Here is a 13,951-nt window from a genome sequence, read left to right as displayed (position 1 = left end):
AAAAATAAAAACATAACCAAATCCTATTGAATCGGTTCTGTCGGTTAATCGGTTATAACCGTCGGTTTTCGGTTCCAAAACCGAGAACTGATCAACGCCTAAAGTCCGAAACCGACACCGACCCGAAACCGAACTTGGCGGTTCTCGGTTAACTGAGATTACTATTTTTCAGTTCGGTCATCGGTTAACCGACTAACCGATGACCGAATAACCAGCGCTAGGCCCCATACAAATATGTGCACTTTCCATTTTTGTCAATTTCACAAAAATATGTGCATTTTATTTTTTAAAAAGTTAGGTTTCATTATCCACTAACACTATTTTATCCATCGTTCTCCTCCTCTCTTTTAAATTACCAATTTTGTTTTAATTCCCATGCCATAACCATTGTCTATATTTTTATGGGACAGAGGGAGTACTACGTGATTACAAGCGATCCAATTGCAATTTTAGAAACCGTTTAGAAATGATATTTTTGGAAATTTTATACTGTTTTAAAATCAGTTAGTAGGAGTATTTTAGTCATTTAGGTTTTGAGAATTAGGACTTCTTCTCCAATTTTTTTGCAAAATCACGAATTGGGGCCGCCAATCGACGACAGCCGCCGCCACCGCGACCCGCTCCCATCCTTCGCAGCCACCCGCCCCTACCGCGCCGGCCCTCTCATTCTCCGGTAAGTTCGCCGCTGCCTATCTTACCTTGTTCTTGGATATTAGCTTTGGCCGTTATATCTCAAGCACGCCACATGTTTGATTAAACTCCCAAACCAATTCATATTTTTCCACATTGTAGAATGGCAAGAAGAGTCGCAGGGGTATGCGATGTTTGCCAAAGCGACGCCGGTTTCACCGAAGAACTCGACGGCTTCTTCTACTGCGTTTACTGCAACTCACAAGCCGAAGACATCCGCGACGCTGGGATCGATGAGGACGGTGTTTACTCTCAATACTCTTCCCGTTTCGCCCGCGCCCGCCCTTCCAGGCCACCTGCTGCTGCTGCTGAACCCGCCTCTCAGGTCAAATCCGCCATGTCTCAGCATCTGGACCGCTCTCACCTTGTGGACAACATTGGAGAAGATATAATTGAGCCTAATGAGCCAACGGACTTTGCCACTTCGCTCAAAGATTATACCTTGGATGATTATTACACAGATATTAGGTCTAGATATTTGAAGGGGCTTCAGTTGATGATGCAATTGCAATCCCAGGCTCTGGTTGAGAAATTTGGTGTTAGCCCTTTGATTGTTGGGCTTGTGGGTCCTCTATGGTTTCGTTATTTGGCTTCGACTAAAGTTCTGGCTGATGGATGGGCACACCGTGCTGTTCATGATTCCGAGACCCAGGTGCAAGGTGCGACTCTCAGTCTATCCTTTTCTTGTTATTGTTATCGAATTAGATTTTCTTGCTGAAAACCTTTTCTTTTGCCTTATTTGTCATGCATGTGGATTGGATATACACTTCGATGCATATATTTGCTGGTTAGATTATGTGGTTCAAACGAAAATTTGTGGAATGTACGTATTCAACATCTTTGTGTACCATTATGTTAGTTGTAGGATGGAATTTATGATGGCTAAAAAGAGAAAATGAATTGGTTGGATTTTTTCGTTGTATCATGTGTTGATTACTTTGGAAACTGAAGGTTATCCAGGTGATCAAAACTCTAGGAAAAAACAGTAGATTATGGCCACTTTGAAGACGGACAAGGCTAATTGGTAGTTTTATATCTATATGCATGTGTATGTGTAATATATCTTGTTCTTTTTGTTTTTCTTCTATTTGGCATTTTTTTTTCTCTATAACATTAACATAATGACAAGGCCAATTCACAGTTATATGTCTATATGCGGCACTGTGTTTCTCTATAATAATAACTTATTTTTATTATGTTTTTGATTCTCCCATCTCATAAACCAGGGGAAGAGGATGAAATTCAGCCCAGTCTTAACCACCCGTGGAAAGAACCTGTTAATATTTTTGGGAAACGCTTAGCATATATATGGTATAAATCTCTGAAAGTTGCATTGCCAATACCTTGTTCTTTAGCTATCTCCCTACTGGTTTGCCATTTGGCTAGGGAGCCAATTTTGCCTACTGACATATTGAAGTGGGCTCATGAGGGTAAGCTTCCATATATTTCTGCATACATTGCGATTGAGAAGCAGCTTGGATCTTGCACCCAGACATGTCCAATCACTGCCAGGCGTATGTTCAGACCTGTGGTAGTAGTGTCATCACAGAAATTGGAAGCAATGGCAGCTGGTATTGCCCGGGAAATTGGATTGAAATTGCCTCCTGTGAATTTCTATTCAATTGCTTCACGCTATCTTAGGAAGTTATCACTTCCAACTGAGAAATTACTTCCTTCAGCCTGCCACATATATGAATGGTCTATGCCTTCTGAGTTGTACTTATCAGCTAATGAGGCTCGGATTCCTACTCGTGCATATGTCATGTCAATACTGATTATTGCTATAAGGAAACACTTTGACATAAATGGGTATGGAGTGTGGGAATCTAGTTTGTCTAATCCCAGCTCCTCATCATCTCGGGTTAAAAATGGAGATAGTGAGTCTTGGAGCCATTTGAATGAGACTGAGACTGCTGATGATGTCTCATCTTCCCACGATGTGAAGCCTTCTGGTACTAAGGATCGTGATTTGAGTGCTATGGAGCTTTTGCAGATTCTCGACGCAAAATATCATGAACTTTCTAATAATACATACGGTAATTGTTTATGAATAGGCAATCTTATCTTGAACCACTGTGTAGTGTTTTAATATTCATTTTCTTTTTCTATAGGATATACCATATTACTTTAGCTAAGCTGGTCTTTTTTGTCTCTTCTTGACAGAATATTCTCGTGACTTGGCTACATACCTCCAATATTGCAAGGATGTGGTTTTCTCACGCCCGTCATTTGAGGATGCTGAAGACGAAAAGCTAATAGACGAGCTCTGGGCGATTTATCAGAAAAACAAGGTACTTCCTCAACATGTTTCCCCATTCAGGAGAGAAAGGTAGCAAATGAGTATGCTTATACTATTGTATATACACTAATATCTCATGTATTCTTTGAAACAATGAATATAACTAAGTCTACTTTCATATCGTGACTGTTGTCTGACTTCTGACTTAAGGAGATGTGGAACTTGGTTGTGGAAGTTCATATTCTGGCAGTATTTTTTATAGATTCTAAGTTTCCAGGTAAAAAAATGACAATAATGCATATGGCTGGAGTTAGAAATTATTATTACTCCCTCCATTCCGCCATAAGCGAGACGTTTCTATTGGGTACACGATTTAAGAAAATAAGGTAATAGAGATTAATTGTGTTATAGTATTTTGCTAAAAGAGAAATTAGTCAGTTTAGGTGATATGTCCCAAAAAGGAATATGAATTGCTTATGGTGGAACGGAGGGGGTACTATTTGAGCTACAGTGGTAGCTGTCGCTCGGTGCTTGTACCGTGGATCCATGCCTGGGTTTTAACTTAATTCCTGCAGTTTTTTGAACTTTTGTCATCTTTGTTATTCGTCAACACATTGTTATGCCTATTTTTGTTTTGTATAGTTAGTAATTTTCGAGGTCCAGTGGATCATTTTACTTTTCACGTATCTGTTTCTTTTTTTGTGCCTTTTTCTGCTATTTGACATCATCCAATTTCAGGGTGCTCAAACACCAGATGAAAACGAGAAATCTAGTGACGACCTCGAAAAGAAGGAAGATGAAGCTAGAAACAGGGGAAGCCAAAGTAGGTGCAGCACATCAAGAAAAAGTGGGGATAGTGACAGCGAAGACGACTGCTCAAAATGCAGCACAGACCGGGTCAACTGTCGTCACCGCGAACAAGATTCAGCATGTAGCAGTCGGATTCCAATAGGGTCCGCCAAGGAGAAGGCGTTGAAGCTACTAAAGGTGGATATGGAAGAGAACCACTTCTGTTATAGACCGCCAAGGAAGAGTATAAGGTGTAGAGACTATGTCCATTACTCTAGGAAAAGGCAGGGTGTGTTTATCTACGCCGTCCATGCTGATTATTACCTATTGGTTCGCTGTTGTGCGAAGGTTGCTGAAGTCGAAATTAGGATCATGCATACCGCAGTTTTGAGGATGGAAAGGAGGTTGAACTGGCTGGAGCATAGAATCGACCGATCATTGTTCTGCCATTCAAATCCAGGTAGTGGTTGTGAATTCTGTGAGGGTGATGTGAAAGATGCTGGGAACGACACTGATTATTCGAACATTTCATGAAATTCGGCTTATCCAAAGCACGTTCCCGCCAACCTATTTCGACAATCTGCCCGCACCGAATGATAAAATGTAATGATAATTAATCAACCGTGTCTTCAACAAAGAGTGAAGCTGAATATCGATGTAGTTATTGTTATTGTTTGAAAATGATCAATTGTGAGAAGAAATTTTGCTTGATTTGAATGTACAATTAATGATAGTTCTACAAAAAAACGAAAGTACTTCAACATTATTAGTGCTCTAGAGCTTCCATTAATTTTTCATTTTAGAGAGAAATGTGATTAGTTATCAAGAACATGTATAAGGGAAAATTTATCAAGAACTGATTAGTTACTCAATCATTGTTACATGTTCTTGTCATTTCGTACATGTTTTACATGTTGATCAAATTTATTCTTTTATTTAATTTGGTTTCACCTCGGAGCTATCGATTTTCTTTACATTATACTATTCATTAGTGTCAACAACCTACAAAGTGGGCTCACAAGAAATAAAGTTAGTATATTTATAATATGGTCTCAATCATAATAGTGACAAATATATATGTCACCAAAAGCACTTGATAAATTGGCATTTGGCATAAAACATACATCGCCTGCAGCTACTAAAAACAAATAATCATTAATATTAAAACCCTAAACTCAATTGAATATAAGAATTTTCCAATTAGGTCATTGCATGCACTAGTGATGGAAAAGTCCTACTCTTTGAAGAGCAATGACTCAATGGAGGAGGAGCGCCACCAGAGAAAGACGCGGAGGCGCCTCATCATCATCGTTGTATCCTCCGCTATCCTGCTGGCGCTCGTGGCCGGAGCCGTCATCCTCTCTACCCGCACCAAGTCGTCTTCCACAAAGGGTCAGCAGTCCATCCTCGAGTCGATATGCAACGTAACATTGTATCAAGAATCATGCTACTCTAGCATCTCCTCCCTCAACCAATCCACCAAAACCGCCAAACAGATCTTCACCCTCTCGTTACAGGTCGCTTTTGTTTGTTTTCCTTTTTAAAGAAGAGTCAATAATGATTCCTCATTTACCTGTAGTGACTCGAATCTCCAATTTATTAGCTAGAGGTGGCCTACCAATTAGACAAACATAGAAAAAAAATGTTGGTAGGCTCTATTACTTCTATAAATATCTAGGCATTAGTTGGGTAAGAGAACTAAAACATTAGTTTATAATTTGCACAAATCTTAAAGTAGTAAATAAAAAAAAAAAAAAAACTATAGGAGCTTAAGCCCCCCCGATACTTCCTTATTAGTAACGAGCGAGCACATAAAAAGCGTTAATAGAGCGCTATTTTTTCTAAATTTTAATTAAAATATACTCCCTCCGTCCACGAATAGGAGTCCCATTCCATTCTGGCACGGATTTTTAGAAATATTAAGAAAAGTGGGTGGAAGAAAGTTAGTGGAATATGAGATCCAATTGTATATATTAGTTTTAAATGATATGTGAGTGGAATGAGTTGGTGGAATGTGGGGTCTATTTACCATTTATAGTAATAATGAACCGAGACTCCTATTCGCGGACGGACTAAAATGGAAAAACGAGACTCCTATTCGCGGACGGAGGGAGTATTTTTGAGTGATACTACTACATTTTATTCAGATCATTAATATGGGCTTTTTTTTCGCGATAATTTACATAAAATTTGAATAAATTTTAAAATTCTATAAAAGGGCTTTAAAGTCTTTTGATCTCTTCCTTTGTGATTGCTAGTGCTTACTAGTCCCACTCATGATACCAAATAAGCTGCGGTTCGTCGTCCTTATTACAGGTAGCTCTAATAGAGCTAACATCCCTAAAATCTTCCATCTTCCCCGAAAACGCCTTGACCCCGAACACATGCCGCCGCCTCATCCAAGACGCCGCGGACCACGTCATCATGTCCGCGGCCTCCCTGAGTTCCGCCACCGCCCACTGGCCCGAGGACGCAAGAACTTGGCTCAGCACCGCGGTGACGGACCAACAAACATGCCTCGAATCCCTAACCGATCCGTCCGCGAACATCTCCGTCTCTGCGCAGACGGAGATCAGAGCGGCGATGGCGAACGCCGCCGTCTTCACCAGCAACAGCTTGGCGATCGTGTCGAAGATCCCAGGCCTCATTCGAGGCCCGACTAATATTTCCAGCCAAAGAAGAATGGGGGAATTTGTTGGACATTATTTATCATCATATATTCAAGATTACATAATTGAATATAAATAAAGCAAGATCTTCGAACATCATGTATTCCACGTAAAACCATAAACATAATAGGATCGAATTATACCTTGGCGATCCACAGCGGAAGCGATTGAGGAAGGAGGAGACGATTTCCTTGAACTCTTTTCGGCGTAGTGGCGCAACTCCAACTCCAAGGATTTGTTTCTCTCTCTTTCCCTCGTTTATGTGTTCTCTTAATGTGTGTGATTTGATGGGATCACCACACTTGTATTTATAGGCAGAGAGAGGACAAACCCTGATTATGAAACCTTAAAAGTCCTTTCCATCAAAGAGGCCCAAAATAATTAGTAAATACGTTTCTTATTGACCAAGAATATAATATTCCGTCTATTAATTTACTAATTGATCACAATCAATTCTAATCAAATCTTAATGATATATACGCACGATTCTTTACTTGATGGCCAATGGAATGAATATTCATTCCATAAAAAGATTATGTAATCAATCTTTTCCATTCATTGGCAATCAATCGGCACATATATATATGAACATATATTCTCTTTGGAGAAATATAATATGATTATTTAATTAATTGATATGTGACAATAATTAATTGATAGTCAATTAATTAGGGTAAAATGTGTCTTATACCAAATAATGTATTATACTAAAATCCAATTCTATTTAGGATTCTATCACATGTCACATATGTGAGACACAAAACTTACATTCTCTCACTTGGCGAACATGTGGGACACAAAATTTTCTATTCTCCCACTTGTCACACTTGACAGAGCCACAGTAAAATAGACATAATAAACATAAAGCGCACATAATATTGGACTTTATAAATACTTTCATCACTGGTAAACATAAGTATTATATTAGAGAGACCACTAATGCGGGTCATGACGGGCGTATATCATTCAATCGATATAGTTCCTTCCATGTACCACATCACCAATATCCACTCTAATATAATCTATAAGTGACATCGCGTCCGTAATTGTCTTATTTCAAGACCTCCTGCATTAATACTAAAAACGAATATATGCATATCAAATAATAAGTATATACAGGAAAAGTGGAAACAACTTTATTGAATTCAAAATATCCATAACTTAAGTGTCTGGACCAACATGGAAACAAAAAGATTAGACGTTTCCAAACCCAAGACCCATTATGTTAACTTATTCCATAAATGTCTTAGGCGGTAACGCCTTAGTCAATGAGTCAGCAACTATAAGCTGTGTGCTTATACATTCTATAGATATTCTTTGTTCCCAAACTTCATCTTTCACGACAAGAAACTTTAATTCCATGTGTTTAGCTCCTTGAATACTTGTCATACTTACAGAAAGATACGATTACACTATCATCACAATATAATTTCAACGGCTTGGATATTGAGGAGACAATACCAAGGCCTGAAATAAAATTTTGCAATCATTAATGCTTCAAAGCAAACCATAAATTTAGCTTTAATGGAAATCCAATAATTTCTAGTTGATCAGATTTCCGTAATGTGAGCATAAAATCTTTTGTTCACTTTAAGTATCTCATTATTATCTTTGCAGTTATCCAATGTTCAACACCAGGGTTACTTTGGTAACGGCCTAGCATTCCAACTGCAAAGCTGATGTCTGGTCTAGTACAGACTTGAGCATACATCAAACTTCCCACAATAGATGCATAAGAAATATTTTCCATATCCTTACGTTCCAATTCAGTTTTTGGACATTGATCCAAACTGAATTTGTCACCTTTATGAATTTGAACAACACTTAGAGAACATGCACTCATGCCATATCTCTCTAAAAGATTCGATCTATGTAGCTTTTATGAGACAATCCAAGAGTCCACGTGATTGATCACAAGATATTTCTGTCATATGACATAGGATGTCTCACACATATCTTTTATGTTGAAATTTTTAGAGAGATAATTTTAGTGCATGTAGTAATCCAATGTCACTATTAGCGAGCAATATATCATCAACATACAAAACCAAAAATATGAACTTGCTCCCACTAACCTTGAGGTATATACACCGATCAACAGTGTTTTCTTTAAAACCAAAAGCAGTAATAGTGTCATGGAATTTAAAATACCATTGTCGAGAAGCTTGTTTCAGTCCATAAATTGATGTCTTAAGTTTGCAGACTAAAAATTTTCATTCCATTTCTTAATGAAGTCTTCAGGTTGTTTCATGTAGACTTCTTCTTACAAATCGCCATTTAGAAAAGCAGTTTTTCACATCCATTTGATGTAGTTCCAAGTCGAAATGGGCTACAAGTGCCAAAATGATTCTAAGTGAGCCCTTCTTTGATACTTGAGAGAAAGTCTGTTTACAATCAATGCTATCTTTTCTGAGTATAACCTTTGGCAACAAGTCTGACTTTAAATCGTTAGATTAAACCATTTATGTCGAATTTGGTCTTGAAGACCCAATTACACCCAATACACTTTTGTTTATCGGGTAATTCGACAAGGTCCCAGACTTTAATCCATGGATTTTAACTCATCTATCATGCATCAATCCATTTATTAGAATTATTACACTTAATGGCTAGTGAATATGAAACTGGATCATTACGTATCCTATATCACATTCAGATTCTTGGAGATATGGCACATAGTCATCAGAAATGGTATTTCTGTAGATGCTTCTTCCACCCATGTTCAATGACTTTGGCATCATCATTAAGTGGTTGGTCATTCAAATATTGTTAGGCTGTTCAACAATATTTGGCACACTTAATTCTTGAGGAAATGAGGGAAGAAGGTTATACCCTTATCTCATTAATGACCGCATTATGAGTGTTAAAACTCCCACTGATCTCACCATTCTCAAAGAATCATATATTTCCAGTTTCCACAATTCTCATGCTATCATTAGGACAATAAAACCTATACCCTTTGGATTTTTCTGGTAACCCATAAAGTAACCACTACCTGCCTAAAATCCAATTTCATTTCTTGCGAAGAGTATACTCTAGTTTCCGTTGGACAACCCCAAACATGAAGGTGCTGCAAACTGAGTTTTCTACCTGTCCAAAGTTCATAAGAGAGTCTTTGGTACAACCTTACTAGAAACCCGGTTTAATACATAAATGGCGGTTCTAAGAGCATAAATTCACAACGATATAGGTAAGGTAGAATTAACATTCTTCTAACCATTCCCATGAGAATTCGGTTTCGTCTCTCAGTAACATCATTCTGCTGAGGCGTACTTGGCATAGTATATTAAGCATAAATGTCATGCTTTTCTAAGTATTTGGCAAAAGGTCCATGTAATTGACTTATTTTAGTGGTACGACCATAAAATTCACCACCTCTAGATCGAATAATTTTCACCTTTCTATTTAATTGCCTTTCAACCTCAGTCACAAAATGTTCAACTGTGCCTGAGATTTTTCTTGCGATAAATAAATTCATAACGCGAAAAAAATAATCAATAAAGGTGATAAAATATTTTTCTCCACCAAAAGTCGAGACATCAAAAGGTCCGCAAATATTTGTATGTATAATTTTATGGAGCTCATTGCTTCTTGTGGCATTTTTACTATTGTGTTTGGTTTGTTTACACTTAATACAATCCACACAAACGGTAATGCTTTGTAAAGTCTAAATTCGAATGAATATTATCCTTTGTAAGCCTCTTAATTCTTTCACTAGAAGTATGATCCAGTTCCTTTATGCCATAAGAATGATAAATTCGAATGAATATTATCCTTTAGACGCTCCTTCAGTTGCAATGTGAGCATGGGATGCACCCATTCCATACTTCTTCATCTTATGCTTCTCCTAGACCAATACATTTCCCAATTCTTTAAGAGTCCACTAATCTTGTATAGTGAATCAATTTGGAATAGTCTATATTAAGGAGGTAAGGAAGTTATGATGAAATGGACAAAGAAATCTTCATTCACCTGTAATCCTAACTTTTCCAGCTTAGAAGAGATGTTATTTATGTTCATCACATGCTCGTACATAGTCATCATATTGCATGCTTATGAGATCCTTCATAAGTTTTTTCTGCAAGAGAGTTATATGCAGTTGTGAAGCGATGCTCAACATTCTACAAACATTCTTTTGCAATGTCAGTCGTTGAGAGGTTTTATCTGCAACGAACATTCTAATGAACTGTAAACTTAGTTCTGTTAGATTTTTCCCTAGCATTATGGGTAATCAGCCAACTACTTTGATCATAAAATAATTGGCTTATCATTCAACAGTGTTAGGTCTAAGTCCATTATTTCAAGAGTGAACTTAAGTTTCTCTTTCCATGCAAAGAAGTTGGTTCCATTAAGTTGGGGAACGTTTGAGGTAAACATACTAGTCGCAAAAAAATATATATTTTTACATTATAGGAGCAATTAAGAAATGAATGCTCACATATAGAAGCTTTGAATAATAACACAAACATTAATTTGAAAACCCATATCATGAGACAATTATGAAAACTCCTTTGGGTAGTCTTCATACAATAATAAAAATCATGCTTTTAATATCCATATCTTAGTTCAATAATTGAGTAATAATAAATTGGCGTTACCTTTGGGTAATCGACACCAATTTATATTATTAACTCCATTAGTGTTCATTATGTCGCAAAGACTATTTCCTTTGGGAATCTAGACCTTTTATGACAAACAAACTATTTAAGATAATGAATAGCCCAACAAGCATGATGATTAATTGCATAAATGGATATTCATATCAACTTGATTATAAACTCTTCTTATTTTACCTCACTTTGGTGATTGCAAAATAAACATAATATAATCAAGAATGTATAGTGATTAATTGCTTAAGCATATTTTCACTTAATTTGATTACAAACTTTATTATTTTACCTCACTTTGGTGATTGCAAAATAAACATAATATAATAAAAAACATATAGTGATTAATTGCTTAAAATTTTTTCATATGAGTTTGATTATAGACTATCCTTATTTTACCTCACTTTGGTGATTGCAAAATAAATATAATATAATCAAAGACCCACCTTAAAACATGAATTGAATTATGTAATCATTCATTCCACCTTCTCGGTAGATTCATAATCATGAAACATTTAATTGAAATCTCAATTCACCAATGCATTTACATACAATATATACACAGTCAATATACCCAAATCTATTCCATATAATAAATCAAATCAACATGGAAACAATATATTTCAAACATAGAAATCATTAATTCTCAGCATACAAATATAATTGACAATTCATCAATTAAAAAAAAATTATCCATAATCAAAACTATGGAAACAAGATTTCGATTTATGAATATACAACATAATCAAAATCAAATCTCAATAAAATATCAATTAATTTCATTCTATACACATACATCACGTGAATATATATCAAATATAGTCACATAGAATGAACAACCATCAATTAATAAAGCAATTGACCAATACAATTCATAATTAAATCATGCGCATCAAATTAAATTTACCAATTCAAATATCTCACTGCCACGACGTGCAAGAACAATAATCCATAAAGACATCAGTCATATGAACTCATTAAATTTGAATACGAGATTCACGAATTGAATCAATTAAACTTAGAATTCACAATTCATTAAAATAAATAGTTAGGCGGAAACAATTTTCCATCAAGAATTGTCGAATCAAAACATAAAAGTTTAACTAGCAATGCATATATTGAAATCACAAATACGTAATGCACAATTTACAAAATATGAATTAATAATATGTTTGAGCATGTTTTAATAACAGTCGGATCATTCATAGCAATTTATCAAAATTAAATTCATAAAGTATGGTTTTCAATAATACGAAAATACATGAGTTCTCAACCATGCTCTGATACCACATGTTGGACATTATTTATCATCATATATTCAAGATTACATAATTGAATATAAATAAAGCAAGATCTTCGAACATCATGTATTTCACGTAAAACTATAAACATAATAGGATCGAATTATACCTTGGAGATCCACAGCGGAAGCGATTGAGGAAGGAGGAGACGATTTCCTTGAACTCTTTTCGGTGTAGTGGCGCAACCCCAACTCCAAGGATGTGTTTCTCTCTCTTTCCCTCGTTTATGTGTTCTCTTAATGTGTGTGATTTGATGGGATCACCACACTTGTATTTATAGGCAGAGAGAGGACAAACCCTAATTATGAAACCTTAAAAGCCCTTTCCATCAAAGAGGCCCAAAATAATTAGTAAATACGTTTCTTATTGAACAAGAATATAATCTTCCGTCTATTAATTTACTAATTGATCACAATCAATTCTAATCAAATCTTAATGATATATACGCACGATTCTTTACTTGATAGCCAATGGAATGAATATTTATTCCATAAAAAGATTATGTAATCAATCTTTTTCAATCATTGGCAATCAATCGGCACATATATATATGAACATATATTCTCTTTGGAGAAATATAATATGATTATTTAATTAATTGATATGTGACAATAATTAATTGATAGTCAATTAATTAGGGTAAAATGTGTCTTATACCAAATAATGTATTATACTAAAATCCAATTTTATTTAGGATTTTATCACATGTCACATATGACACAAAACTTACAGGATTGGCTGCGACGGAGGAGGCGGAATTGAGGCCGAATGCGACGGTGGCGAGAGACGGCAGCGGCGATTACGAGACGATTGGGGAAGCGGTGAGGGCCGTGCCGAAGAGAAGCAAGCGGAGATTCTTCATCTACGTTAAAACAGGGGAGTATGTGGAAAATGTGGAAAGTTCAAATTGTAGTAAGTAATTACTAACTGAAAAGCCATCAGTAAGGAGTCAGTTTTACAAAAATATTCAGCAGTGCATATTCAATTGAGGAAGGCTGAAAGTGCTAGTACAACTGATGAATACATCCAGAGAAGATCACTGCCAGCTCGTAGGCATGTAGCCGTGAATGCCATACCCGGTCTTCCAATTATCCAAGAAAATCACCTTCTTCACGGCCCAGAACGATACGAACAGCACGAAAAGCATCACAACTCTCTGCACAGTCTTGTTCTTCACCCTCACCAATACATGAATCTGATGGGGAAGATGATTGTGTAAAACTTTATCAAATTGGCATATGCAACTATCTATTGACGTTAGACCAATAAAAAACATATATGGATTAATGGATGTAAGCATTCACACATTACTTCCTATCACATTTTTGAGTAATTATATACAGACACTGAGACACGTTTATTAAATAATAAATACTCCATCATATAATTGGATTACGTTAAGATATGTACGCATGATATATTTTTTATGATTTTATTTACAAAATTGGGATTTTTATACTAATACATATCTTATTCAGAATTTCTCAAAAGGTCAACATAAAATAAACAATAGATTTTAGGATAAGGTAAAAATTTTTATTATTAGTATTCATCGTGGTGTATTTCATGACTAGACATTACATAATTTAAATTTATTATGTGGAATGTAAATTATACTCCTACTATGGAGTAACATTAATTTAAGAGTTTTGGGCT

The 13,951-nt window shown here is 36.0% G+C and overlaps 1 protein-coding gene across 2 annotated transcripts; it reads left to right on the top strand.

Moving 5' to 3' along the window:
• Positions 1-520: 520 nt before the first annotated feature.
• LOC148927085 (TATA box-binding protein-associated factor RNA polymerase I subunit B-like) lies at positions 521-4,612 on the top strand. 2 transcript variants are annotated; one of them, XM_089069555.1, is made up of 6 exons: positions 521-673; positions 793-1,349; positions 1,917-2,726; positions 2,854-2,981; positions 3,668-3,969; positions 4,067-4,253. In XM_089069555.1, exons 2-6 carry the CDS (start codon positions 794-796, stop codon positions 4,107-4,109), a joined length of 1,839 nt encoding a protein of 612 aa, XP_088925681.1. In that variant the 5' UTR covers positions 521-673; position 793; the 3' UTR covers positions 4,110-4,253. The 2 variants fall into 2 exon arrangements, with proteins under 2 accessions (XP_088925681.1, XP_088925680.1); XM_089069554.1 differs by having other exon boundaries at positions 3,668-4,612.
• The last annotated feature ends 9,339 nt before the right edge of the window (positions 4,613-13,951 follow it).

Source organism: Salvia hispanica, chromosome 4, assembly GCF_029641045.1.
Source record: "Salvia hispanica isolate PSC_SH4W2 chromosome 4, Shi_PSC_v1, whole genome shotgun sequence".
Taxonomy (NCBI): Eukaryota; Viridiplantae; Streptophyta; class Magnoliopsida; order Lamiales; family Lamiaceae; genus Salvia; species Salvia hispanica.
The sequence above is the reverse complement of the archived record's forward strand: the minus strand, read 5'-3'. Positions and strand labels throughout refer to the sequence as shown.

Bases quoted from the DNA above. Each gene is read 5' to 3' on its own strand.
- LOC148927085 (XM_089069554.1), top strand. From the start codon at position 794: ATGGCAAGAAGAGTCGCAGGGGTATGCGATGTTTGCCAAAGCGACGCC. The intron at 1,350-1,916 runs GTGCGACTCTCA...CTCATAAACCAG, and splicing joins TTCCGAGACCCAGGTGCAAG to GGGAAGAGGATGAAATTCAG. The intron at 2,982-3,667 runs GTACTTCCTCAA...ATCCAATTTCAG, and splicing joins CGATTTATCAGAAAAACAAG to GGTGCTCAAACACCAGATGA.